We start from the raw sequence: 27542 nt of genomic DNA, 5'->3' as shown, positions 1-27542 counted from the left end.
CCGTCTTTCTATCTTTAAAATCTTGTATTCTTCTCCTTATCAATGGTGAACATCACGGCAAATTTTCCTTACCTTTACTGGTGAGATTTTTATTGGATATTGTTTGTGGATTTTAAAAAAATGGTTCTGGCTAGAATCTATCGAACTGTGTTTACCTGGGTTCTGCTGGTGGGTGTCAAAATGCAGCAAGTGTGTGAATCAGTCAGGTATAGTTGGAAACTCTCCCCCAGTGAACTTACAGATACTCCCTCTAAAGGTGTATCTTGAGTAAAGAGACTCAAGAAAAGAGAGACAACAGAAATGTATGTGGTACAGGACACGTCATGTTCTCTACCTGGAGCTCTTGATGATAGGAGTGATCATTTAAGCTGGGAGAAACTTGGGGTCCAAGTTGGTAATCAGAAGGAGAGAGGTGTTAGAGAGATAATTAGTACCTGTGGTCACAAAAGCAGCTATCTACTATGTGGAAGAGATGGAGACAGTAGACCAGAATTAAAAAGTGGCTTGCAGGCACAAGGGAAATAGGTAATTATGAAATTAGAGATTAAAAGAATTAAGTCGTTAATAAAGTTTAAATCTTTTCCTTTTCTTTTAAGGCCTTGTTTTCTCTTTAGGACTTATAAGTAGAAAGTAAAATTAAATAAGGATGGGCTGTTTTGCTAGATAAACAATTTCATCATTTCTTATAATCCTTGATTTTTGCACTGTTGCAATCTAGAAGCTATTTAGATCCTAACAAAACATGGATGAAATGGGACCTCAGGCAAAGAGCTTGGGAGATTTAGCTTCAAAGCCTGGCTTTCATTTCTTTCTTTTTTTTTTTCTTTTCCTTTATAATTTTTTTGAGGCATATTTTATATATCCTAGACCTCACCCACTCCAAGTATGTATTTCAATGATTTTTAAAGGAAATTTAGCAAGCTGTACAACCTCACCATAAATCAGTTTTAGAACATTTTCTTCCCCCCCAATAAAATCTCTTATGCCCATTTACAGTTAATCCTGTCCTCATTCCAATTCCTGGTCCCAGGCAATCATGGATTTACTGTCTGTCTCTATAAATTTGCCTCTTCTAGATATTTCATACAAATGGAATCAAATATGTGGTTTCCTAGATCTGGCTTCTTTCACTGAGAATAAAGCTTTTGAGGTTCATCCATGTTGTAGCTTGTCGCTGTGGTCCGTTCCTTTTTATTGCTGAATATACCACATTTTGTCTATCCATTTATCAGTTGCTGGGCATTTAGGTTGTTTCTAGTTTTTAGCTATTATGAATAATTCTACTAAGAGCATTTATATGTAAGTCTTTGTGTGGACATATGTTTTCATTTCCCTTGGGTACAGGAGTGAAATTACTAGTATACAGTAAATCAATGTGGAACTTTTTAAGAAACTGCCACACTGTTTTCCAAAGTGGCTGTACCAGTAACTTATGAGTGTTCCTTCTTCTCCATGTCCACCTAGTCCTGCTTTTCAGTAGCTGTGCAGCTTTAGGCTAACTTTAATTTCCTCTTTAATAAAGCAACTGGGGTGGGGGCACCTGGGTGGCTCAGTTGGTTAAGCATCTGACTCTTGGCTTCAGCTCAGGTCATGATCGCAGCGTCCTGGGATCAAGCCCCACGCTGGGCTCTGTGCTCAGCATGGAGTCTGCTTGAGATTCTCTCCTCCCTCTGCCCCTCCCGCTCCTGTTCTCTCTTTCTCTAAAATAAATAAATAAATCTTAAAAAAACCCAAAACCAGCTGGGGTGAGGCATTAATATTTCCCAAGTTTTTCCTCAGCTAGATAGGCACAGTGGCACAAGAGAGCGAGCCATTGTATCTGGGGTGAGGTTCACAGCACCCAGGCAAAGAAGACAATTATTTTTGATTAAACATCAAATGGTTCTGGGCAAAATCTACTGAACTGTGTTTACACATTGTTCAATAGATTTGTGTATTGTGTATTATGTGGTCACAATACAATAAATTGTGTGTCTATCACAGTGTCTAGACATTGTGATAGACATTGTTTCAGAGACACTCACATTCTTTGTCTTAACTTCACTGTCATCCCCAGGAAATGTAAGTATGATTTTGTATGTATCTGATGAGTGTGCTGAGGTCCAGAGACATTAGGTGAGTTAGGCATCGCTCTAACACAGGGTTGTCGTGAGTGCTAAATTATGTCCAATAGCCTGTATGAACATGCATAGTAGAGTTCCGAGTACATAAAAGGTGGCTAGTGAAGAGATTTTCATTTCTCTGCTTCTTCCTATCATTCACATCTCACATAGATAGATCTAAGCACAGGACCTGAGCTACCCTAGTCAGGCCCCCCCCACTTTCCTGGGCTACCTGCCTGTTCCAAAAGACTTTGGGGGAACCTCAAAAGCTTGTAGAGAACTTATCCTGTAGGTGCAACCGCTTTTAGGGAAGAAGTATCTCAAAGCTCATCCTCAACCCCAAGTAGCATCATTTTTGTTGCATGAAACAGTAAGAGCAACTAGTTCAGGATGGGCTTATAGCTTTCAATGGTTTCTTTTTATTCTTGTTCCTTGTTTCTCCCTCCACTCACAATGGCAGCTCTTTTCCAAATTCCAGCAAAGGGAGTTCTGCAAAAAGTACCTTTTAAGGTTGTCAAAAGTTAACTGACTTGATTGCTTTGAAATGGACCCATATCAGTTGGCTGGAAGATTACTTAAGTGGCAATAAGAAATGAAAACAAAAGGCAATAACACTCCCTTTGTCAAGTATAGGAAAGTGATCTGGGAGAAAAGGGCTTAATTAATATCTTAGTCAAATTCAAGGGCTTGGGTTTTAAAATATAATTTTATGTATGAAAGTTTATATAAAATATTTTTAATATGAAATATGACATTTTATATAAACTATACAACTTAAAATTTTTTTTGTCTTGTGTTTTAGATCATTAACTTGTCATTCATTGTGTCTTTTCAGGGAGAGCCTGGTGTCAGAGGCCCCCCAGGCCCCTCTGGGCCTCGGGGCATAGGAACCCAAGGGCCAAAGGTGTGTCTTTACGTCTGTGCTCTGTGTGAAGTTCAGATACCATCTGTGCCAACCGAGTGAACATTAACTTCACAGCACATGTTTATTTTAGTGTTGACTTATTTTTTCTTGAGTGCTGACGAAAAGTCTTATTTTCTCATATTATGTAGCTTTCAGTGAAATAGATCATTTAAGGGTATGAAGCCATTTACTTCCCCAAAAGAAATTAGAAAGTGTCTCTTAAGAAAGTGGTTGCAAAATGCTCAAAATATTTCCAGGTTTCTTGGAGGCTGGGCCATCATTAAGGGGACACATTTTGACTCTGGTCAAGGTACCTCAGCTGGTGTTTTAACAGAATGCCCGGTAAACTATTGTGTCAGATGTGCATAGTCCACTCTGTCAGGGCCTCAGGGCAAGGGTCTACATTTATTGTCCCCATGGAAGGTGAGAGAAATTTTCTTGAACTCCCTTTGCTTTCGTTTCCATTTCTCTTTCTTTTGTCATCTCCAGTCTGGTGATTATTCATCCTTTCTTTCTTATAATCCAGTGTTTTTCAATGAGGGAGATCTTGTCTTCCCTGGTTTGCCCCAGGGGGGACATTTGGGATGTCTGGGACAGTTTTGGGTGTCACAGTGGGGGGAGGAGTGCTACTGGCATCTAGTGGGAAGGGGGCAGGGATGCTGCTAAACATCCTACAGTGCACAGGACAGCCCCCATCATAAAGAGCTATCCAGCTCAAGATGGGAATAGTGCAGAGGTCGAGAAGCCCTGTTTTAACTGTTGATTCACGTGTTCAACAAATAATTCTTTGATTTGTTCAAAAACCGAAGTAAAGAAGTATCAGGCATGTTCATAGGGCAAATGGGTGTCAGTAAGCCACTCATTTCAAATTTCAAATCCATATGTTCATGACCAAAATGCACAGAAGTGAATTAGAGCCTCATATTCAGAGAGGACAGGGCAAAGGCCCCATGAGTCAAAGATTTTACTGAGGATCCCAGAATTACCAAGATTCTTAGTTTATCTTTTTTTGTCCATCGACTTCATTTTGGCAGTAGGTGATTTCTTAACTGTGTGGATCACTTTACATGGATGAAGATACTCCCAAGATGTTAGTAGTTGTTATCACTGGGTGGTGGAAAGAAGGGTCTATTTTTTTCTTTGTCGTTGTCATCTTTAATTTTTTTTTCAATGAGCAGGTGTTCCTCTTACAATTAGGAAAAAATAAAGCTTTTTTTTTCTGTAGTGGAAAGAAAAAAAAGCTGACTTATATAGTAACTCATATTAATCCAACATTTCTCAAAGCTTGTTCCATCAAATGTTAATTAGGAACTTCTGGAATAAACAAAGTTAAACTAATCTCTCTATTGTGGGACTTCTTAGAGGTTTTAATATATTTCTATGGGCATACCTTGGAGACATTTTAGTTCAGGTCCAGACTACCACAATAAAGTAAATACCACAATAAAGAGAGTCCAATGAATTTTTTGGTTTCCCAGTGCATATAAAAATTATGTTACCATTATATTCTAGTCTATTAAGGGTGCAATAGCATTATGTCTAAAAAAACCCAAAGAATATACCTTCATTAAAAATACTTTATTGCTAAAAATGCTAACCGTCATCCAAGCTTTCCACAAGTAGTCATCTTTTTGCCAGTGGAGGGTCTTTCCTCCATGTTGATGGCTGCTGACTGATGAAGTTGGTGGCTGTTGGAGGTTGGGGTGGCTGTGGCAGTTTCTGAAAATAAGACCACAGTGAAGTTTGCCACCTTGTTGACTTTTCTTTTCACAAACAATTTCTTTGTGGCATGCGTTTGATAGCATTTTACCCAGAATAGAACTTCTTTCAAAATAGGAGTCATTCCTCTCAAACCCTGCCACTGCTTTATCAACTAAGTTTATGTAATATCCTAAATTCCTTGTTGTCATTTCAATAATTCTTCACCTTTTTTTTACAAAATGTATTTCTTAAATAAGACTTGAAAGTTAGAATTACTCCTTGATCCATCAGCTGCAGAATGGATGCTGTGTTAGCAGCCAGGAAAACAACATAATCTAGTCATCCTTCTCCACCAAGAGCTCTTGGGTGACCAGGTGCACTGTTAATATTTTGAAAGCAGTCTTTTTTTTTTTTTTTTTCTGAGCAGTAAGTCTCAACAGTAGGTCTAAAATATTCAGTAAACCATGTTGTGGACAGATGTGCTATCATCGGGCTTTGTTGTTCTCCTTATAGAACATAAGCCAAGTAGATTTAGCGTAATTCTCAAGGGCCCCCATATTTTTGAACTGGTAAATGAGCACTGGCTTCAACTTAAAGTCACCAGCTGCATCAGCCCCTAACAGGACAGTCATCCTGTCCTTTGAAGCTTGGAAGCCAGCCACTGACTTCTCTCTAGCTATGAAAGTCCTAGATGGCATCTTCTTCCAATATAAAGCTGTTTCACCTATGCCGAAAGTCTGTTGTTGAGTGTAGTCACCTTCATTTACTCTCTGAGCTAGATCTTCTGGACACCTTGCTGCAGCTTCATCAGCACCTGCTGTTCACCTTGTACTTTTATGTTACAGAGAGGACTTCCTTCCTCATGAACCAAACTCTGCTAGCTTCAAACCTTCTGCAGCTTCTTCACCTCTCCCAGCCTTCATAAAATTGAAGAGAGTGAGGGCCTTGCTCTGGATTATGCTTTGGCTTAAGGGAAAGTTATGGCTGGTTTGATCTGCCCAGACCACTAAAACGTTCTCCTTAGCAGCAGTAAGGCTGTTCTGCTTTCTTATCCTTCTTGAGTTCACCGGAGTATCACTTTTCATTTCCTTCAAGAACTTTTCCTTTGCATTCACAACTTTGCTAACTGTTCAGTGCAAGAGGCCTAGCTTTTGGCCTATGTTGGCTTTTGACATGTCTTCTTCACTAAGCTTAATCACGTCTAGCTTTTAATTTAAAGTGAGATGTGTGACTCTTCCTTTCACTTGACCACCTAGAGGACATTGTAGGGTTATTAGCTGGTCTTATTTCAATATTGCTGTGTCTCAGGGAATAAGGAGGCCTGAGGGGAGGGAGAGAGACAGGGGAACGCTCTTGGAATAATCAGAACACATACAACCTTTGTGATTAAGTTTGCTGTCTTAAATGGGTGCTGTTCATGGTGCGCTAAAACAATTACCATCGTAACATCAAAGATCACTGATCAGAGATCGCCATAAGCAATACAATAATAATGAAAAAGCCTGAAATATTGTGAGAGTTACCAAAATGTGACACAGAGACAGGAAGTGAGCAAATGCTGTTGGAAAAATGGCACAGATAGACTTTCCTAACACAGCATGGCCACAAATCTTCAGTCTGTAAAAAAGCAGTATCTGGGAAGCCTAATAGTGAAGCACAAGGAAACAAGGTACGCTTGTATGCACTAGGGATCTCCAAGGAGAGGCACACACATGGTGTAGAACACTTTCCAATCTCATTTGACCACAGAAGTCTTTCCTCAAGAAGCACGGAGTTCACTCATGCTGTAGAAAACACATATTGGGAAATGAGGTACTTTTTGCTTTATTTACCTATTTTCTTAAAAATTCAATACTGATCCACTGAATCTTTAGCTGCAATGCCAGTGAATAGCACTCCCTATGGAAATGGAGAAACACAGTAGAGGCTACACAGAATTATGTGTGAGTGGTCTTCACACCCCTGGTGTTGTGGGGGTTGGTGGTGGGACAGCTAGAGGGGACAAGGCTCCCGGGCCAATGCTTCTGCTTAGGCCAAGCAGCTTTGCCTTGCCTTTTTACTTGTATTTGGATTATGCATAAGATTTTTGCAAGAGTTCTGTGGCTTAAAATTGGGGGAAAAACACTGCTTTATATAAGATATGATATAACTTCATGGGGTGCATAGATTAGGTCCTGATCAGACCAAAGTAAGAAGGAAGCCAAGAGCAGAAATACACTGTTTCTTCCTAAATCTTCTCATACTTCTCTTCAATTTCTCTTGGTCTTCCAACAGGGAGATACTGGGCAGAAAGGCTTGCCTGGCCCTCCTGGTGCTCCTGGCTATGGATTACAAGGAATTAAAGTAAGTGGATATGATCGCTTGCGTCACCTCTCAGTTCACCAGAATGATGAGAGAAGAGGTTGTGGATAATATCAAACGTGACTATTAGGAAATGAATTTAACATAGGCTTAGCAGTTAAAATTACCTCCAGTACTTAGAGACACAGTCCAGAAGTGTAAAAGTGCTCTAAGTACATTAGCTTCATGAACACCAGACATTACATAAATTACTCAGTGAGACATTTAATGGTTACGGTGGGTTTGTTGTCCTTGCTGGTCTCTGAGCCGAGTGGAGAATGTATGCCCCGCTGTGTGTTCTCTCCCTGTCTCTGTCTCCATCTCTCACCTTCCTTCCTTGCCTGTATCTTCCATTCTTAGCCCAGGGCTTCCTAGTCTTAGCTCACAGTGGAACTGCCTGAGGAGCTTTATGAATAATACTGATGACCTGCCCCAGAAGAACTAGATCTGAATCTCCGGTGCCAGTGCTTGAACACTGTGGGTATTCAATACTGGTAAAAGCCCCCAGGTGATTCTTCTGAGCATCTAGGATAAGAACTCTGGCTCTAGGCCCCAAGTGTATGTTACTGGAATTCACAACTACCTGTATTCTGGGCTCTTTCTGTCTCAACAGTCCAGGTCTCTGTAGACAAAATTTGACATCTAAAGGTTGCCATACAATTTCAAACAATTTCCTTTTCTACATGTCCTATGTTGACTTATTGATTTAAAAATTTTTTTTTTTTTACTGGCTCATTCTCATTCTATTTTCTCCCAAATAAAATTCTATTGTTTTTACCATGCATAAGCTTCGAAATGGAGTAATTCATCCCCTAGATAATTAATATTGACTCTTAAAAAGTGGAAACATTCAAAATAAATTCTTTTTCAAACAGAATTTCTTGGGGCACCTGGGTGGCTCAGTTGGTTAAGCCTCTGCCTTTGGCTCAGGTCATGATCCCAGGGTCCTGGGATTGAGCCCTGCATCAGGCTCCCTGCTTAGTGGGGGGTCTGCTTTTCTCCCTCCTTCCCGCTTGCTCATGTTCTCTCTTGCTATCTCTGTCTCTCTCAAATAAATAAATAAAATATTAAAAAAAAAAGAAAAAAGTTCTGTTCAAATAGAACTTCTTAGTAAGTAGGAGACAGTAAGAGCTTGAGATAATAATTGTGAAAATCCTGTGTTGAAAATAAACCACCTACTCCAGTGTAGAGAATGAGCTTAGTCAAGAGCAAAACTCATGGAAAATAGGTTAAATCTTTCCCTCTACCACATAGTGCTAGGGCTTCCATGGCTGGTCTTCTAAGCAACATTTGCTCATCTGTGGGGCTGAGGATCCAAGGTGAGGCCCAACAGTTAGCATGTTGCTGATGTACCAGCACTGGAAAATACAACAAAAAACTGCTTCCTTGTAAACAACATCACTCTCATGCTTAGTCGTAAAATTCTACAGTTAAAAGATGGTAATGCTCTATTAGATGCCTTTGCATGAGTCTGTTTAGATAATGAACCCATGTTAGACCATGGGTCTTTTCACCAGTAGGAGCTCAGATCACAGGTGCTGGTAGTTCCTTATTGCCATCTCGTTAAATCTGGTGCCAACGTTGTCCTTTTTATTATCAGGGGAAGTGGGGGGGACTTCCTTATTCCCAAGGAGCATTGAAGGTTGCACTTAATCCTCACCAACTCTGACTCAGGTGCCCTGCCTTTCTCACCACTTGTCCTTTTTTTATGCTCCCCCAAGGTATGCTATGTTCAAAGTCCATCTTAAGGGAGACTCTTGTGTGAAGCCTACCACGACAGGGAAAGAACCAAAATGAAAACTGTCACATATCCAGTGGTAGCAGAAATGAGATCAGCTTTTCTTCCACTGAGGGCGGTGACTGGAACCTACTTGGCAGTGAGCCCTGACCAAGGCTGTCTCATAAAACCTCTCTTGACGTATTGGATTGCCTGGCTTCCTGTTGGCAGAGGGCAAGCCTATTTCGCTGAGGACTGCCACCTCATTTTCTTGACCCTGGGTTGTACCATCACTGTAAAAGGGAGGGAACTGAAAAATCTAGTTGGTGGTGTTCCTTCGAGTCATTTTAAGGCTACATGATGAGTGAAATGTCATTTTATGTTCAATTGTTGACCTATTTCCCACCTCTTTCTAAAACCCATCTGAATTAGTAAAACACTTCTGTTGGTATGTCTGTTGGTAAGTCTTTGATGGAAGCCCTTGTTGCTGTTAACCTTTAACATTGGGGTCTGATCTGTGCCCTGTCTCTCATGCTGTCCCAACCATGGGGAAAATAGGGGCTTGGGCTACAATCACAGAAGTGATTTGTTCTAGCACTTGCCTAACTTTGTTGCTAGAATATTGTGTCTTCAGGCAGTCACTCATCAACCACCCACCCACCCACCCACCAGTACCGGTTGAGCACCATCTATGTCAGGCAAATAACCTAAGTGCAATATAAAACGGTGAATGAAGAGACATGAATTTAGTCATGGCATTTATAGGCTATAAAATAATCACACTCTGAGCTCCACAGAGTATGGAAGGGAGGCACATGGAATAAATTGGGCCTACAGTAGGCCAAAGTAATGAGTGTAGTCTTAATTCTAAGAGCAATTGAGAATCAGGGAAGGATGACATGATCAGACAGGTATTAGAAAAGACTCACTCTGTCTACCATCTGTAGAATAGATGTGCATGACTACAAAGAATGTGGGTGCTGCCCCCCCATTGCCTCCAATGTATTCTCCTGATTCTCCATGCAGAAGAGTGTGATCTTCTGTCAACCCTCTCTTTCCGCCTCTCCTGAAGCTCTGGGACCATACATGGGAAACATAAAAACATGATGGGCCCACTCCCCTTGGGTACCATGGTAGTCTCCTGCAGTTTCTCTGCAGTCCCCACTGTGACTCAGCAGGCTCTGCACTGCAGAGAAGCTCTGGCTCTTTCAGCGACTTCAGTGGTTTCTCTCAACTGCAGATGTCTGTTGATTGAATGGATGAATATGGGACTATGGCTCCTTGGCCTTGGTCTTTCAGGTTCATGGTGTAGGCCGGGAGGTTATCTGATGCCACCCTCTTGTCCCACTGTGAACACTGGCCATTCCCCTAAATATGGACTATAGATATACCAGTAATCTTCCAAGTGAAGTCAGGGGGAGAAGGAGTGGGGGGGGGTCTCTAAGGATTCCTTGCTCTGTCAACTAGCCCTTCCAGGGGCCAGGAGGGATATAATGAGAGGGTGGGCCAGTTTCTGTCTCTACATCTTTGTGGAAGTCAGTTCCGGTGTCCTGCTCAGCCCTGACATTCCTATAGTATTTTTTCTCAGAGGATCAAGAGGTATTTATAAAAATAAGATTCCTGGTGGCGCTCCTTGACTTTAGGAGGTAGATTTGTGGACTGGTCTCTACTATAACTCCTACTATGCATAAACCCTTTATTCATTAAAAAATGTGCTTCCATGCCACTAGCTTCCATTCTACATTTAGGCCTGAACATGACTGATCCAACCCTGGCTGAAGGAACTGTCCCTGTAGTCAGGCTGGGCTAGCGGATGGGCTAACAAATGGGCTAGCGGATATTTAGGCCAAGCCAGTGTGAAAAATAGCCACAGTGACATGCTGGGGGGAATCTGGTGAATGTTATCTGGCAGAAATCCCAGTATCTCCAAAGTGGATAAATAGTGATGATTATAGTGGTCACATGATCTTAGAGCTAAAGGATTAACCTCTAAGACAAGTGGGGCCCAGAAATGGAGGTAAACTCAATCCAAATGACCTCTCCCCTCTATATTCTGATCTCAATCATGATGGAAAGAAAATGAGCTTTACAGTCACACAGACCTTGGCCTGAATCTTGTAAGCTTGGATAAAGCCTTGAACCTCAGCTTCTTCATCTTTAAAACCAGAGATAAGACAGACTATTTTAGGGGCGCCTGGGTGGCTCAGTCGTTAAGCATCTGCCTTCGGCTCAGGTCATGATCCCAGGGTCCTGGGATCGACCCCGCATCGGGCTCCCTGCTCCACAGGAAGCCTGCTTCTCCTTCTCCCACTCCCCCTGCTTGTGTTCCCTCTCTCACGGTGTCTCTCTCTGTCAAATAAATAAATAAAATCTTTAAAAAAAAAAAAGACAGACTATTTTACAAGGCACTGTGAACATAAAATTGTACAAAGTGTCCAGTACACAGTACTGAGTACTCAACAAGAGCTGGGGCTATGGAATCGACATATTTGAATCATGGCTCCCTGAGTACTATAACCTGGCCTCAGTTTTCATATCTGAGTAATGGGGATAATAATAGTACTATTACCTAAAGTTGTCATGAGAAATAAATGAAATTCAATGAGACTGTATGTGTAACACATTTAACACAGGGCTTGGCACATGGTTACATATGCAGTAAATGTTTGTAGTTATTCACATTATTGTTCCTTCCTGCTTCCCTCCCTTTCCACTAGTCCTTCTTGTACTTTCCAGGATGAAGGCCCAGAATTCTGGCATTCAAATGATTCAATGCTCCAAAACATAAAATACTGGTTACATGAGTTAGTGTAGGCCTGACTCTAGTACTAAATAAACCCCAAAACGAATAATGGCTCACACACAACTGAGGTTTTTGCTCACTTAACAGGCCAATGTAGGTGTTCCTTTTTGGTGGGCAATTTTCTTTCATTTAGAATTTCAGAGAATTTCATCCTCCCTTTATGCTTCCTCCTTGTGCCGGGCCTCTTTACCACTTATACCCAGCAAGCCAACAGGGAGAGTGTGAAAGAGGCACACCTGTTTCTCCCAAGTCTTGGTCGGGCATTGACAACATGTCACCTCTGCCCCATTTTACTGGCTGGAGCCAGCGTCATAGAAAGGCAGTCCAGCTGTGTGCCAGGAAGAAGAACCAGAGGTTTGATGAAGAACCGGCATAATGGCACACATAATTTAACCTGTTTCTAGGAAGGATGGCAAATTTAAAGTTATTTGTTGTTCTGAAGTCTATTGGTGCTTCCAGAAGTGAACAGAAGACAAGAGTGGTCTCCATGGCCATTTCCAGATGCTTCGTCACTCTCCTGCAACGGCAGGGCCCTGTTACCCGGGCTTACAAAGATTGGGTTCAGCTTCATCATTCCTTTTATCCTAACTTCAAAAGAAAACCTTAGAGCCTTGATATCTTCTTACTTACTTCACGCAGCATCAGGAGCACCGGAGGATGATTTAGAAATTTGTCTTGAGTAGACAGGCTGAGTCCCAGCCACAGAGCTGGAGGAGGCTTGGGGTTTTGTGGAACAAGGAAAGGACCAGGAAAAGCTCATTCCTGTCTGTGACAAAGCCAGGGTGAGAGGACAAGGGCCACCTGGAACCTGGTAGGAGAGCCGTGATTTCAAAGTCGGGAGAGATGGTGTCAGGGAGGCAGAGCTGAGAGGAAGAACTGATGTGAGGAATAAAGAGGAGCCAGCAATTAGGCTCACGTGAGGAATAAGGGAAGGGGCAGTGTCTTAGGGGATTACCCAGGATGCCAACAGCATCTGAGATTCAGCATGGGTGTGGTGGGGGGTGGGGCCCAGCATGGGGACAGCCAGAAAGAAAATGGTTTCTCCCTGCAAAGCTCTCTGATTAGAAATTTGGGATACAACCCAGAACTTTGTAAGATTCTTGCTTCAATGTTTAGGGTTAATGTCATTCCTTAGGTACATTTCTGTTTGTTTCAGCTGCATCAAAGTAACTATGGTTCTATAAACTCCCAGCGCCATTTTAACTGCAGCAAGTACTTTTGCCATCTTCTGAGCTCCCTTCATCAGAGAGGCTAAAGCTTGAAAGAATGTGAGCATACTGTGGTGGAAGTCTCACATAGAACCTGGCAGCCTTCTGCTTGGCTCCTACCTATACCTGATCACTTTGAAAGTGTTTCCAGAATCCACTTGACTAGATTTTTGGTTAGAGTGGACCTATTACTGCATGGAAAATTGCCCCCACTTAAAGGCCAAATAGAAAAGATTTGTTGAAATGAAATTGACTTAAGAGGGAAAAAATGAGACCTAATAAAAGTCAGGGGTAGATTCAATATACACCAAGTTGCAAATACCTGCAGAAAGGTTAAGAGGTATTGACGTCTAGTCTTCCAAACTCATATGTGTATGATGGTGTTAATACTACTAAAAGAGCAATAAAGGGACGCCTGGGTGGCTCAGTCGTTAAGCGTCTGCCTTCGGCTCAGGTCATGATCCCAGGGTCCTGGGATCCAGCCCCGCATCGGGCTCCCTGCTCCGCGGGAAGCCTGCTTCTCCCTCTGTCTGCTGCTCCCCATGCTGTGCTCTCTCTCTCTCCCTAACAAATAAATAAATAAAGTCCTTAAAAAATATATTTTTAAAAAAAAGCTTTCAACTTCACTTTGGGTAAAAAAAAGAGCAATATACACACACACATGTTTTAATATGATGACTTTCTGGTGTTTCAACTTAAAGTTTTCTTTCTCCTTCCTGACCATAAACAACAGCATCAAAACCAAAAAGCAAACCAGCCTTGGTCATAATACACTCTCTACATTCAACCTGAACACACCTTAAAACTTAAATTGAAACAATAAGGGGCGCCTGGGTGGCTCAGATGGTTAAGCGTCTGCCTTCAGCTCAGGTCATGATCCCAGGGTCCTGGGATCGAGCCCCACATCGGGCTCCTGGCTCGGCGGGGAGCCTGCTTCTCCCTCTCCCTCTGTCTCTCCCCCTGCTCATGCGCTCTCTCTCTCTCTCTCTCTCTCTCTCTCTCTGTCTCACATGAATAAATAAAATCTTTAAAAAAAGATTGAAACAATAAGGAATATAATTAACAGCGTGACGTAGATTGTATGTGAGCTGATGCCAAAAACCATCTTTGACTTAGCTCCTAATACTTTTCCCGTATTGTAATTTTCAAACTCCCACAATGATTTCTTTACATAGAAAGGAGTCATCAGAACCACATGAGAGGTACCTTGAAATAGTTGAGAGTTTTGAGATTACACCTGCCAGATTGCCTCTGTCTGGGGAAGTCTGTGGCTCAAAATCGATCCTGGCCATCAAAATCCACAAACCTAGTTTTCAGACATTGAAGGCATCCTTTTATACCCGTATTATGCCTTGATACCTTTTATTATTTTTGAAACCAAATTAAAAACAACTATATGGGCTACAAACCCAAACCAAAAGCAATGAGCCCACAGTATTCTCTACCTGGTGGTATGGGTGAGGGAAAGTTTGCATTCATTAACCTGGCTGGCTCTGACACCATTTGCGTTTCTCCTTTATTGCTTCATGCTTTCATTTTCCTCCTGGGCCAAGTGGTTTTCATTCCTTCAAGCCAGTTAGGGAAAAGGATGTTTTGTTTGTTTTATTTACTTTTTTATTTCTGAATATGAATCTGAGGATATGGTAGGGTATTTTCCTTTCTCAATTTCATGATTAAAATTTCCTATGTAAATAGCCTATTCCCCAAAGCAGAGCTGGAATGGAGATTTTAGGATCTCAATTTAGTGATCTTGAATCATTATTGCCAGTTTATCTTTATTCTCTGTTTACCATGAAGAAAGCCTTGTGCAATGGCTAGCGATGATCTCAGAAGTCCTCTTGACTTCCACCACACTCCTTATACTGCCATGAACCCCAAAGGAAAAAATAATTTTTAGGTCACTTTTTCCAAAGTAAATGATGTATCCTGCCCCAAGCTTTACTAGTGTTTCCCCAATTCCAAAGAAAAATCAAAAGACTAAACACTTGGTAATAAAGGTAAGACAATGTCCAATGCCATGTTCTGATGCTGAATATTAAAAAAAAAAAGATTTAAGTTATCATCAAATATTTGAAAATTATGTGAATGATTTCATTTGAGCAGTTATATACTAAAAGTACTCATATTATCGTAGTACATCATTTATAATTATGGCAAACATGCTGCCGTTTTAAATTGTTCCAACTTTTTCCTTCTTCCGTTTGTGTCTTCCTCCCCCCTCCCTCTCTCTCCTTTCCTACTCAGCCATTCATATCTATTTAATATATAAAGATGTAAATGTTATCTATCTATTCCTTTTCATTCTTTTAACAGATAGTGTCCATATAAAACCAAGCTGAATGAAGGACATGGATAAATTAACACTTTGCTGCTACCTTCTTTTTAGCACATGAATTTCACTGTTGAACATTTATAAAAGGTATTTTATCTTTTTCCCGCCCATCAATGCTTGGTTAGACTAGTACATATTTTTCTCCTTTCAGCAAAGAGGTAACTTTATTCTTCAGGGCTTTGAGCTCAGGGAGAGAACTAGGGCCATATTACATTCTTTATATTCCATGTGTTTGGGACGCCTGGGTGGCTCAGTTGGTTAAGTGTCTCCCTTCAGCTCAGGTCAAGATCCCACGGTCCTGGGATCGAGTCCCGCATTAGGCTCCTTGCTCAGCGGGGAGTCTGTTTCCCCCTCTGCCTGCCGCTCTCCCTGCTTGTGCTCGCTCTCTCTCTGACAAATAAATAAAATATTTATTAAAAAAATTATATTCCACATATTACGCACAGAGATGTTAAGTAACGTATCCAAGGTCACTCACCCCAGTTCCTCATGCGCCTCCCTGAGGCAATTGTGTGACGTGTAGTAATCAAGTCAGGGTAGGTGTCAGAAGGAGGAAAATGATCAGTTTGAGACTTGCAGAAGTAAGTGCCATTCAACATTTTTATTTGCATTTTGAAATTAAAAGTTGGCCCTTTGAGATGGGAGATGTATGTAGTGAGGTCTTTTTTCCTGATAATCTGAATATTTTAAAAGAGAGAGGTATTAAAAAACATTTCTTTCCCCCTGAGTGCAGTTCCGTCAGAAGCTGGGGACTGGGTTTAGTGACCTTCTGAAATCGGTGGCCAGGCCTACGACTAGGAATCCCAGCAGACTCTGGGCTGCCAAGGGTGGCTGCAGGGCTGAGGCCGTGATAACCACTCTGCCCCGCACACACTCAAAGGCTGATGGAGTCCCTTCCGGCTTGGTTGGTGGAAGGACATACTCTTTCGTACTGCAAACCTCTGTGACCAGTCAGTGAGGGCCAACCAGTATGTAATCAAAACTCCCTTTGTGCTTTTACAAACATATTAAGGATTTTACGATTATTGGCTTTTTATTATCAGCAATTTTGCTCATCTAGTTGCAGAGAGGACTACCTCATTTTAAATATAAAATGTGATGGAAAATGAAGTGATTACCTGTTCAAGATCAGAGGAGTTCTGACAAAGACAAGAGTACAGAGTTTGTGGTATTTGTGGCTCAAACTGATAGGCAATAAAGATAGTCCCAGAATAATCTCTCGTCCTACTAATTTTTAACTGACCTGAGCCGATATCAAGAGTCAGACGCTTAACCAACTGAGCCACCCAGCTGCCCCCAAACTATATTTATTTCTCCTTAATCTCTTCTTAAAAGATATTTTCCTGAGTATAGAATTCTGAGTACAGCTTTTCCTCTCAACTGGTCCCCATCATTGCTTTTGAGAGGTTACCTGTCATTCTAACTATTCCTTTGATGATAATTTGTCTTTGTCTCTGTGACTTTTAATGCTTTCTCTTTTTATTTGGTGTTGTGCAATTTCACTCTGATGTATCTAGGTGTAGATTCTTTTTTATATATCTTGCTTAATCTTAATTTGTTAGAATTTTTAATTTTGTGGACTAGTATTTTTCTTTTCTATCATTTCTGGGAGACTCTCATCATCCCATTCTCAATCATTCTTTAACATTGTCCCTTTTTATTGTTTTCATAGCACTATCATCATCTGAAAATATTTGGTTTTTTGTTTCTTGTTTATTATCTGTCTTCTTTTGGTTAAAAAAGAAATTTTTTTTGGAGAGCAGGGACTTTGTTTCTTTCATCAGTATCTAATTCCCAGCACCTAGCAGTGCTGACATATAGTAGGCACTTAATAAATATTTAATGAATATGACCTCACTGATAGGAGGAATTCTTAATCTCAGGAAACAAACTGAGGGTTGCTGGAGTGGGGGGGGGGCGTGGGAGGGATGGGATGACTGGGTGATGGACATTGGGGAGGGTATGTGCTCTGGTGAGCGCTGTGAATTGTGCAAGACTGTTGAATCACAGATCTGTACCTCTGAAACAAATAATGCAATATATGTGAAGAAAAAAAAAAGAAGATAGCAGGAGGGGAAGAATGAAGGGGGGGAAATTGGAGGGGGAGACGAACCATGAGAGACGATGGACTCTGAAAAACAAACCGAGGGTTCTAGAGGGGAGGGGGGTGGGAAGATGGGTTAGCCTGGTGATGGGTATTAAAGAGGCACGTTCTACATGGAGCACTGGGTGTTATGCACAAACAATGAATCATGGAACACTACATCAAAAACTAATGATGCAGTGTATGGTGATTAAAATAACAATAAAAAATTAAAAAATATTTAATGTATGAACAAAATAATGCATAATCGAATGGATGTATGAAGGTTATATGGTGGATGATGGTAAAGTTCCACCTGTAATCATACTGTTGACCCACAAAATGACTAATTTATATATACTTTAATTCAATAAACAATTACTAAATTCCATTATTAAGAGAACTCTAAACTTGTGAAATGATAAATGCTTTTTAAAATCCTAGTGTTTAATAGTGAGAGTATCTTACTCTTAAAGGTTGGTATACTTGATTGGCCTAACAGAAGTTTACTTGAAATGCTGTATTTGACTTCTTGAAAGTAGATCTTTGTGACCAAATTATATTACTACGGTACAAGAGGATCACAGGGAATGCTATCAAAGTAAAAGTACTTGTTTGATACAAAGGAACCTGAGGTGTTGCATCTGGTGGTTCTTCTGTATGCTCAGTGGGTTCTGCCTAGTGGTAATCAGAGTATATATTCAATAAGTCTTGATTGATCTCATCTCGGTCCTACTTTAAAGACTCTCATTAATAGATTAAGGAGGTAAGGAGGAGCAAATTTAACCCATCATTACCTGCCACCAGCCCAGACAATCTTGGCAATATCATTACATTTCCCATGGTCCTCTTAAGTTAACAATCAAGTTAGAAATAAATGAGGGACCCACTGCTATCCAGTTGTTACATTTTCACAACTTTACCAGGAAGTAATTTTTACCAGAAGCTTTAACCTTGAAAATGGACAGATTTTGGGGCGCCTGGGTGGCTCAGTCATTAAGCCTCTGCCTTCGGCTCAGGTCATGATCCCAGGGTCCAGGAATCAAGCCCCGCATGGGGTTCCCTGCTCCGCGGGAAGCCTACTTCTCCCTCTCCCACTCCCCGTTCTTGTGTTCCCTCTCTCGCTGTGTCTCTCTGTCAAATAAATAAATAAAATCTTTAAAAAAAATAAAAAAATAAAAGTCTGCAATGAGACTGGAATTAAAAAAAAAAAGAAAATGGACAGATTTTCCTATGAGTTCATATTCGTAGAGATGACATTTCAAGAATACTAATACATTCATTATCAATTCCTATTCATCAGTGTAAGGGCAGTGAGCTTCTTTAGAAAACTATTGGCATGTGCAATTATGCCTTTAAATAGTGGCTCTTAAATTTCAAAGGAGAAAGTAGATTTTTAATTTATTAGAACACTAGCCTTCTGAAAAGTCTCCAGTTGGCTTTTGTTGGTTTTGAAAAGTGAAATCTGATGAGTCAATAATTCCCATTGTAATTATGCCAATTTTAGAAAGAAATGAATCTTCCACAGACCTCAGTCTGTCCTTTCTTCTTAAATTACCTTGCTGTGGTTATTTTGTGAAGTCAACACATTTGCTGTGTTTTCCTGCTACACATATACTTAAATAATAGTGCACACACACTCTTTGCCAGGATTGTGAGATGAGTAATACTAACATGGCCTACAAATAGGATCTGTTTTTATTCTGCATATAAGGAAAATAAGTTTATACATAAGTTTTAAAATCAGAAGTTCTGGGGCACTTACTTGGCTGGCTCAGTAGTTAAGCATCTGCCTTCGCCTCAGGTCATGATCCAAGAGTCCTGGGATAGAGCCCCACATCGGGCTCCCTGCTCAGTGGGAGGCCTGCTTCTCCCTCTCCCTCTCCCACTCCCCTTGCTTATGTTCCCTCTCTAGTGTCTCTCTGTGTCAAATAAATAAATAAAGTCTTAAAAAATAAAAAATAAAATAAAATCAGATGTTTTTTCTGCTCAAAATTAAGGATACTAACTCCAGTATTTAGTCCTAGCTAGTTATACAAAATTTTATTTTGGCATTTCATTCCATAAATATCTATTGAGCATATTTGAATATGCCAGGCTCTGTTCTAGGTGCTTGGAGTATATCATGTGCAAAAGAGACAAAGATTCTTGACTCATGGAAATTGCATTCTATTGGCAATAAACATAACAAATAAATTATATAGTATGTTTGAAGATGAAACTGATAGAGAAAAAGAGAGCAGGGTAAGGGGGATGTGATAAAGTTTTAAGTGGAATGAAATCATGAGAAGGTAACATTCGAACAAAGATTTGAAGGAGGCGAGGGAGGGGCTCTTGAGGATTTCTGAAGAAAGAGCATCCCAGGCAGAGAGAAGAGCTTGTGCAAAAGCCCTGTGGTTGCAGGAAGGTGGCCAGGCAAGTTCAAAAGAAGAGTGAAGGGGCCTATGTGGCTGGAGGTGAGGTCCAGAAGGTAACGACAGGAGGGCTGGAGTGGGGCCAACTCATGTCTAGCCAGGTAGGCCCTTGTAAAGACTTTGGCTCTTATTCAGAGTCTCATGGGGAGTCGTTTCTGGGTTTTAACCAACACTGTGATTTGGTCTGACTTATTTTGTAAAAGAATGACTGTGACCGGTAGGCTGAGAATAGACTGTCTCAGGAACAAGACTGAACTAGGGAGGCTATTTAAGAATCCAGGCAATTACAAATGATATTTGAAAATCTAGGTTTTATAATCTAGTTCACATAAATTTAACTACCTCGGAAAGAATTTATATCTAGTTGCCTGTATCTGAAAGTAGAAACATGTGACAAGAAACATTCTGGCAAAGTTGATGCCAGACACATAAATCAGGTTGCATATCTACCAACTGAGTTTAAGCTATTGAATCATACTGAACTGTATTTTATATATGGACTGTGTGCAAATATAAAGAATCCTAAACCTAGAGACATGTTTTCATTGCACTTTTGGGGAAAACAAAGGTGGGATTTTCCTCTTGCCTTTTGCCTTTCTCCCTTCCCTCTTTTGCTCTCTCCTCTGTCTATGGTAACCATATGCTGAAAACATGATCAGTGAAATTATGAGGTTTAGGACATGGATGTGACAGAAGTACTACTTGTTGCCTGATTTCCCTGCCAAAGTCCAGTGAAAGAGAGTTCTGTCTTCTATTGCCATTAGAAAACATTCTAGAGTATACTTCTTAACAAACAAAACCCTCATCCATAGTAAAGATGTGGATGTGACTATTATCCAAAATCTGTTCTATAATTTTGTTATTTTTTAAAAGATTTTATTTGAGAGAGAGAGAGAGCAAGAGAGAGCGAGCACAAGCAGAGGGAGGGGCAGAGAGAGAAGCAGACTCCCAATGAGCATGGAGCCCGATGCAGGGCTCAATTCAGGACCCTGGGATCATGACCTAAGCCGAAGGCAGACGCTTAACCGACTGAGCCACTCAGACACCCCATTCTATAATTTTAAAAACCTTCATACAGAAGGTAGCAGGAGGGGAAGAATGAAGCAGGGGAAATTGGAGGGGTAGACGAACCATGACAGATGATGGACTCTGAAAAACAAACTGAGGGTTCTGGGGGGGAGGGGGGTGGGAGGATGGGTTGGCCTGGTGGTGGGTATTGAGGAGGGCACGTTCTGCATGGAGCACTGGGTGTTATGCATAAACAATGAATCATGGAACACTACATCTAAAACTAATGATGTAATGTATGGGGATTAACATAAGAATAATAAAAAAAGAAAACAAAACAAAACAAAAACAAAAACCTTCATACATATATATATCAAGAAAATAAATCTAAAGAGTTTTTAATGTATACCCAAAGAGATAGCTTCAAAAATTAGCAAGACTCCATATGATCTGGGCACCCAATCTTAAGTCTTCTCAACCCCTCAGCTCTGAAAGTCTTTCAGTTCCCGTGTACCCTGGCCCCAGTGCTTCTGTACATGCTCTCCCTCTTCTTGAAGAGATCCCTTTCACTCCCTACTTAAACAGGCTCACTCTTTTTTTCTTTTTTATGTTGAAGGTATACAGTATAATGACTTTACTTACATACATGATTACTGCAATTACTATAGTTAAAATCCATCATCTCATATAGATAAAAAATATAAAGTAAATGAAAAAGACATAAAAGATTTTTCCTTGTGATCAGTACTCTTAGGATTTACTCTCTTAACACCTTTCAAATATATCATAAAGCAGTATTAACTGTGATCATCATGTTGTACATTATATCCTTAATACTTGTTTATCTTATAATTGGACATTTATACCTTTTGACCACATTTATTTAATCTCCCTACCTTCACTCCTTGCCTCTGGTAATCTGGTTTCTTTTTCTATGAGTTTTTTTTTCTTCTATTTTTTTTTTAAGTTTCCATATAACGTGAAAAAATACAGTATTTGTTTTTCTCTTTCTGACTTATTTCACTTAGCATAATGCCCTCAAAATCCATCACTGTTGTCACAAATGGCAGGATTTCCTTTTTTATGGCTGATTAATATTCCCATGTGTATAACACAATTTCTTTATTCATTTATCAGTTGATGGGCATTCAGGTTTTCCATGTCTTGGCTGTTAAAAATAATGCCTCCGTGGACATGAAGTGCAGATATCTCTTTGATATTTTGTTTTCTATGGATATCTTCCTAGAAGTGGAATTTCTGGATCATATAGTACTATTTTTTATTTTTTAAGGAAACTCCATACTGCTTTTCACAGTGGCTGTACCAATTTGCAATCCCACCAACAGTGGATGAGGAGTCTCTTTTCTCCAGCTCCTTGCCAGGATTTGCTATCTCTTGTCTTTCTGATGATAGCTATTCTAACTAATGTGAGGTGATATCTTATTGTGGTTTTAATTTGCATTTCCCTGATGAGCACTGAGTAATATATAGAATTGTTGCATCACTATATCGTACAACTGAAACTAATAGAACATTATATGTTAACTATACTGGAATTAAAATTAAGAACTGAATAAAAAAATTACCATTGACTAAACAATAGTAAAAAAATAAATCTGAAAACATATCAATTTTCAGAGGAAAAGAAATGATCAACAAGGTGAAAGGACATCCTACAGAACTGAAAAAAAATTGCAAACCATACATTTGATAAGTGGTTAATATCACAAATATAGAAAGAATTTATATAATTCAATAACAAAGAAAAAACTAAATAATGGAATTAAACAATAAGCAAAAGTCCTGAATGGACATTTTCCCAAAGAACATATATGAATAGCTAGCAAGTAGAGGAAAAGGTGCTGGACATTACTAACCATCAGGGAAACAGGCTCACTCTTATTCCTATGCCAAGGCTCATATTAGATAGCACTTCTTCCAAAAGTCTTCCCTTACACACCCAAATGAGCTCATTTCTTCTGAGCCAGAGAACACATGTATTTATAATTTCCCACTTCTCATTGCATGAGATAATGACATTGCAACCAGCCCTGACAAAAAGCAGCAAAATGTCCTCAAGGTTAACTCTATTTACTTTGTTGATGAAATCATAAACTGGAAGTAAATCCTGATAATGGCAGCCAATGTGGAAAACACACAGTTCCTCAAAGGAACCAGCTATATTGATGGTAGATTCTGAAGTATGAATGAAAGGAACAGAGGACTCAGGGCAACACGTCTCCCACTGGGAGAATCTCTTTACCACCTGTTTTTGCTTATTTTGTCAAAAACACTTTCTTTGGGGCCATGTCCTTTGTCCTTCTTCACTCTGCATTCCTAGCCATTGACATTCCATTCTCCATGTTAAAAAGTGGGGTAGGAGGCATCTGGGTGGCTCAGTCGGTTAAGCGGCTGACTCTTGATTTTGGCTCAGGTCACGATCTTGGGTGCTGGGATCCAGCCCCGCCTTTGAACTCCATGCTCAGTGGGATATCTGCTTGAAGATTCTCTCCCTCTCCCCCTCCCCCTGCTTGTGTACTCTCTCTTTCTCTCCAAAATAAATAAATAAATCTTTTTTAAGAAAGTGGGATAGAGGGCGCCTGGGTGGCTCAGTCGTTGAGTGTCTGCCTTCGGCTCAGGTCATGATCCCAGGGTCCTGGGATGGAGTCCCACATTGGGCTCCCTGCTCTGCGGGAAGCCTGCTTCTCCCTCTCCCACTCCCCCTGCTTGTGTTCCTGCTCTCGCTATGTCTCTCTCTGTCAAAAAAATAAATAAAATCTTCAAAAAAAAAAAAAAAGAAAGTGGGATAGGGTGCCTGGGTGGCTCAGTTGGTTAAGCGACTGCCTTTGGCTCAGGTCATGATCCTGGAGTCCCAGGATCAAGTCCCACATTGGGCTCCCTGCTCAGCAGGGAGTCTGCTTCTCCCTCTGACCCTCCTCCCTCTCATGCTCTCTGTCTCTCTCTGTCTCTCATTGTCTCTCTCGCAAATAAATAAAATCTTAAAAAAAAAAAAAGTGGGATAGAAGCTTAGGCAGTGAGTAGGAGGAATTGGGGGTTTTTAATTAGGGATTTAGAATAAGAATCCAGGCCTTGCATACTCAAGGAGCATCAGTGACAGGATGACCAGACTGCAGTGAGTCATGAATGAGATAAGAAGCCATTAGAATCTTTGCTTGGAGGAGCAACCTGATATAAATCATGTTTTAAAAGGATGGTTCCATTAGCATGTGGCAAATAGACTGTGGGGGTACCAAGACAAAGAGTTGAGATAGGAATATATTGCCAAAGTGCAGGCAGAGGACTGGTGGTGGTTTAGCCGAGGGTGGTAATGGTAGAAATGGGAAGGGGTTGTTGGTTTCTTGGCTGGATGTAGGGTGTAAGATAAAGGAGTCAAGGATGAATAAGATTTTTGACCTGAGCAACTGGAAGGATGGGGTTGCCATTTTCAAGCTGGGAGAGACTATAGGAAAATGGGGATGGGTAAGTATAGAGGAAATCAATTCACAAAATCTGAAATTTAAATTTGGACATGTGAAGCTAAATCTTCAGAGGGGCTGTTAAATAGGTATCTGGGGATAGAAATCTAGAGTTCAGAGGAGAGATCAACACAGGAGATATAAATTTGGTTTAACAATCTATAGATAGTATTTAAAGTTTTGAGCGTAGATGGGAACATGTGGGAATGAATGTAGATAGAGAAGAGAAGAGATCCAAGGTCATGGGCCCTCCAGCACTTGGTGGATTGTATGATGAAGGGGACACAACAAAGGAGACTGAGAAGTAGTAGGCAGAGAATCAAGAGGAAGTGGTTCCTGGAAGACAAGTGAAGAAGATCTCAAGGAGGGCATGGTCCTCTGGTTTCAATGCTGCTGATGGTTTGAGTGGTGAAAAGTGGTCATTAGATTTGACAACATGGAAGTCACTGGTGACCTCAACAAGAGACATGTGTCCACACACACACACACACACACACACACACACACACACACACCACTCAGAGTAAAACATGGAAAAAATCTTAACTACTAATGAATTGGGGTGAAGGGAATATGGGATATCTTTTTATTATTGTAACTTTTCTGTAAGTCTGAAATTACTTTAAGATAAAAAGCATAAAAAAGAGACAATGGTAAGAAAGAAAATGAAGACAGAGCACATCGGCAAGATTTTTGAAAATGAAGTCCATGGAGATGGAGCAATAGAGTGGTATGTGTGATTAAAAAGTTTCTTTTTAAAGAACTATTTATTTGGGAGGGGCAGAGGGAGCAGGAGAGAGAAATTTAAGCAGCCTCCGCTGACTCAGGGCTCAATCTCACAACCCTGAGATCATGACCTGAGCTGAAACCAACTGTGCCACCCAGGTGCCCTAAGGAAGTTTTTCTTAAAGATGGGAGAGATTGTATGTATGTATATATGTAGGTATGTACATATATTATATGCTGTTGGAAAAGATCTCATGAACAGGGCAATATTCATGATGCCAAAGAGAAAGCAGTCGTTAGAGGCGTGCCTGTGATTTTTTGAATTGTAAGGGGTTTCTACTAATTCCTCTCCCATCTCAAACAATCTATTCTACAACATTCTAAAGGGCATCTCGCCATTCACACCCTGCTTGGACACTCCAGGGAGTGGAAGCTTTGTACCTCTCTTGTATATTTCCCAATGGCCTTATAGCAAATTCAAGCTTTGTTGCTTTTTAAAAAGAAAATAATGCAGACTGTGTCAAATCCAAATACCTCATAATCACGCAAAGTTGTGAAAGTCTCCCACTTTCCCCTTCAGTCCTATCCTATAGAGATTGTCACTGTTTGCAGTTTGATGTGTAGCTTCCATATTTTTGACTAGATGTGTAAACACACACATATATAGCACAACAGCCTTTAAAATCATTTTAAACATAGTTTTCCCAACTTGCTCTCCCCCTCAGTTAATAGAGCATGAACGGCCCTTCAAATCAATACATAAAGATTTACTATGCTTTTTAACAGCTACATAGTACTTCATTTCATGAATGTAACATAACTTTATATATTTCCCTTCCTTAGATAATGCTGCAGAGAACATTCTTGTATTTTCCCATACTTGTGCTAGTATTTCCATTTTGTTGTGTTTTGAAAGGCTTATTCATGGTATAATTGGTAGACTCCTTCTTCATGTTGAACTGAAATCTGTCCACCTGTGAATTTTTCTGTTGCTGCTACTCCTTTGATGTGGTTTTCTACTTCACTGTGAGTATGAGTCTAGGCTTATAAAAATGTGTGAATACAATTTCATTATGCATATATGTGTCTCTTTTCCTGGTAATCTTAAACTCACGTGTTTTCTTGCTTTATCCTTGAAGCAAGTACAATGCAATTAAAACTTGAGTTAACTTTGTTAATAACTGAATTACTTAGTGCTTTCATAGGAGACTGTGGTTTTGTGCATCTTTTCACATTGCTTCAGTTCTGTTTCTTGGCCTGGGAGATGCCCACCAAATCTGTGCGTTCTGTGGTAGAGCAAAGTCAATTTTACGTTGTCATTAAGTTGATTGTGAAGACAGTGTAGAGGAGTTTTGTCGGAAAAAAATCAAGAGAAATGTCTCCATATATGTGTAAGCTCTGTGCCTCTGAAACTGGTGTCTGAATCCTCAGGAATATTTCCTATCATGTTAAGTTGGAAGCAATGAGAAAGGAAAGCAGGGCATATAAATAAATGATGGAGAACTGCCTATAAGAAGTAGGCTCTGTTGTACTTTTATTTTTTTTTCAGCCTGGAAAATTAATGTAATTTTCTTTATTTTATTTTAAAAATATACTTGGATATCTTTATCATTTCCATTTTTTGAAAACCAAATTCATTATTTTCAGCTATTGTTTTAATTTTTTATTGTGGTAAGAACACTTAACATGAGATCTACCTACTTAAAAAATTTTTGAGTGTACAATATGGTATTGCTAACTGTAGGCATTATGTTGTGCAGCCCATCTCTAGAACTTACTCCTCTTGCATAACTGAGACATTATATCCATTGAACGACATCTCATTTCCCCCTCCTAGCCCCTGGCAACTACCATTCGACCCAGCTTCTGTGACTGACTATTCGTAGTCGTGACTGACTCATCTCGTATTGTACAGTCATGCAGTATTTGTCCTTCTGTGACTGGCTTATTTCACTTATCACTCCCCCGTCCACTGTGGCACTATTCACAATAGCCAGGATATGGGAACAACCTAAATGCCCATCAAAGCACGAATAGATTAAGAAAATGTGGTGTAGCCGCCCAACAGAATATTATTCAGCCTCCCCCAAAGAAGGAAATCCTGCCCTATGCGACAACATGAATCCACCTGGAGGACATTATGAGAAGTGAAATAAGCTTGCCCTACTTTTACTTGAAGAATTCATGGGTCTCTAAATATGACTTCTTTGATCCCCAGAGCATATCCAGAAAGAGACACATGGAAGAGCTCATGTTGTGAATCCTCTTGTGAAAGACATTCTCTGAGAGGGTGATTAGTTGTTGGTTCTTTTTGTGCTTTTAAATCCTGATAGAGGAAATCAGTTTCTAGAATGCCACTGTCTCTCAGTAGCTAGCATCCTTTTGACAGGTAATAAAACCAGGAGGACAATACAGAGGCGTAGGTCCTGTAATTCACATCTCAAACACAAGCATTTAAAAGCAGAATTTCCATTATGGTTTTTTGATGTCAGTGTCAATGATGCCTCCAGAATTTCTCCATAGGAGGAGCAGCAGTCAAAGAGCCAGGGTGGCTGGGGGCCTGAGCCCGGAGAGTGTTGGCATAGCATGCACTCGGCTTAAGGTGGCTTGGGCATCCCTGGTGTGGCCCCCGGAGACCACGGGATAAAGTGTGGGGGCCATTCGCCTTTCGGTCTGTTCTTTGGTGCACCACCCAAGTTAACAGTTGTCACCAAACCTACTGACGGGA

General features: G+C 40.4%; 1 protein-coding gene across 1 annotated transcript in view; it reads left to right on the top strand.

Annotated features, from left to right (window-relative positions):
• Positions 1–27542, top strand: part of COL28A1 (collagen type XXVIII alpha 1 chain) — a 161530-nt gene that overhangs the window by 95835 nt on the left and 38153 nt on the right. Inside the window, exons 26-27 of the mRNA XM_035020613.1 lie at positions 2938–3006; positions 6982–7050. Coding sequence (XP_034876504.1) covers positions 2938–3006; positions 6982–7050 — 138 coding nt within the window. The remainder of the gene's footprint in view (positions 1–2937; positions 3007–6981; positions 7051–27542) is intronic.

The sequence above is a fragment of the Mirounga leonina genome, unplaced genomic scaffold (genome assembly GCF_011800145.1).
Source record: "Mirounga leonina isolate KUSES-001 unplaced genomic scaffold, KU_Mleo_1.0 Mir_174, whole genome shotgun sequence".
NCBI classification, from domain to species: Eukaryota; Metazoa; Chordata; class Mammalia; order Carnivora; family Phocidae; genus Mirounga; species Mirounga leonina.
The sequence above is the reverse complement of the archived record's forward strand: the minus strand, read 5'-3'. Positions and strand labels throughout refer to the sequence as shown.